The 1,552-nt window shown below is 33.7% G+C and overlaps 1 protein-coding gene and 1 long non-coding RNA gene across 2 annotated transcripts in view; one reads left to right on the top strand and one right to left on the bottom strand.

Annotated features, from left to right (window-relative positions):
• The first annotated feature begins 535 nt into the window (after nucleotides 1-535).
• On the top strand, nucleotides 536-1,422 carry LOC109583255 (uncharacterized). The gene is made up of 2 exons (XR_002185422.1): nucleotides 536-628; nucleotides 1,337-1,422. It is a non-coding gene; the product is annotated as an uncharacterized LOC109583255 (long non-coding RNA).
• A 61-nt stretch (nucleotides 1,423-1,483) lies between these two features.
• The window catches only part of LOC109583187 (ATP-dependent DNA helicase Q-like 4A), a 1,672-nt gene continuing 1,603 nt past the window's right edge, over nucleotides 1,484-1,552 (bottom strand). The window contains exon 4 of the mRNA XM_019998429.1: nucleotides 1,484-1,508. Coding sequence (XP_019853988.1) covers nucleotides 1,484-1,508 — 25 coding nt within the window. The remainder of the gene's footprint in view (nucleotides 1,509-1,552) is intronic.

The raw sequence follows: 1,552 nt of genomic DNA, 5'->3' as shown, positions 1-1,552 counted from the left end.
ATTATTATTATTATTATTATTATTATTATTATTATTATTATTATTAATATACATGTACATTGTATTTGTATATGAGGTTAGTAGTAAATAGTAATGCAGTATAACCTTGATTATCCGGATCCCTTTGTCCATCAGATAATAAAACTTGGCCCGGATAAGTGAAATGTCCGGTAATTGAAATGACCTTTAAACCTTTATATACTTACTCTATAGAAAAGCTAGAGCCTTAATCAGCCATAAAGAGGCTATATCCAAGCCTTGTTACTAGTAGAGAGCCATTAATCAGCAGCATTCCAGTGCTAAACAAGCTACTCTGTATTGAAAGCAACCATTTTATAATACCATATATTCTAATTAAGTGAATTTAAGGCACCATGTGGTCGCTTTCGGACATGATTTCAGAGTCTGGATAATTGAGGATGTGGATAATCGAAGTTGTACTGTAATTGAATTTAATCATTTTGTACATGTGCATGTATATCTAGTATATATGTGTAATAATAATTATTATTTATTTTTATTTTATTTTATTTTATTTTGTTCTTATTAAAGGTTTGCTGATGCCAGTCACTGGCTGGAGTATTTCCCTCCTTTGGCTAAGGAAGACTTGGAGGCTCTTGGACTAAGAGTGAGTTACCATCATCCAATCACTACTCACTGTACATGAACATTAATAGTTGCACTACTCAATAACTGTGTAAAGGCTGGTTCACAATATGATGCTAGGCCAACGTGCCGTCAATTTTTAATCAAAGTGTGGGCGATTTGACCTTTTGACGCATGCTTTCCTCTGGAATCAAACCAGATTTGATTCCAGTGTCAACGTAACGTCAGGACTAGCGTAATATTGTGAACCAGCCTTAACTGCTGTATACTGTATTTGTTCTATATAATATATGTATATTTACTGATCAATTCGTAACTCAGATACACGTACATTTTGTACAGTGTAGTGTGTATGTATTATTATTATGTATTATTTAAACTACTGAATAACTGTTCATTATGTACTACTGCATGTGTACAATGTGACCTCTCTATTATAATAAAGACACCTTTATAATGAGGACACCTTTATAATGAGGACACATTTGTATAGGCTTGTACCAATTGGGACATTACAAAATGTTCTCATTATAAAAGCACCTCTGAAATGAGGGCACCTCTGTATTAAGGACAGGTAGTGTGGGCCCAATGGTGTCCTTAATAAAGAGGCTACACTGTACATGTATTAAGGACAGGTAGTGTGGGCCCAATGGTGTCCTTAATAAAGAGGCTACACTATAAAATTCACATGTATGATTGTATTTATTTATTTATATTAATATGTTCACAGATTGATTGGCGGAGGTCATTCATCACTACTGATGTCAATCCTTATTACGATTCATTCGTGAGGTGGCAGTTTCTGACACTGAAGGATAGAGGAAAAGTTAAATTTGGAAAAAGGTACAATAGATTTTTTACGAATTTTAAACTTACTCTAAAATCGGACAAAAGTCCCTGTACTATAGTACAGGGACTTTGGCCAAATTTTGCCAAAAATGAAAAG

The sequence above is a fragment of the Amphimedon queenslandica genome, unplaced genomic scaffold, assembly GCF_000090795.2.
Source record: "Amphimedon queenslandica unplaced genomic scaffold, v1.1 AMPQUscaffold_13518, whole genome shotgun sequence".
NCBI classification, from domain to species: domain Eukaryota; kingdom Metazoa; phylum Porifera; class Demospongiae; order Haplosclerida; family Niphatidae; genus Amphimedon; species Amphimedon queenslandica.
The sequence above is the reverse complement of the archived record's forward strand: the minus strand, read 5'-3'. Positions and strand labels throughout refer to the sequence as shown.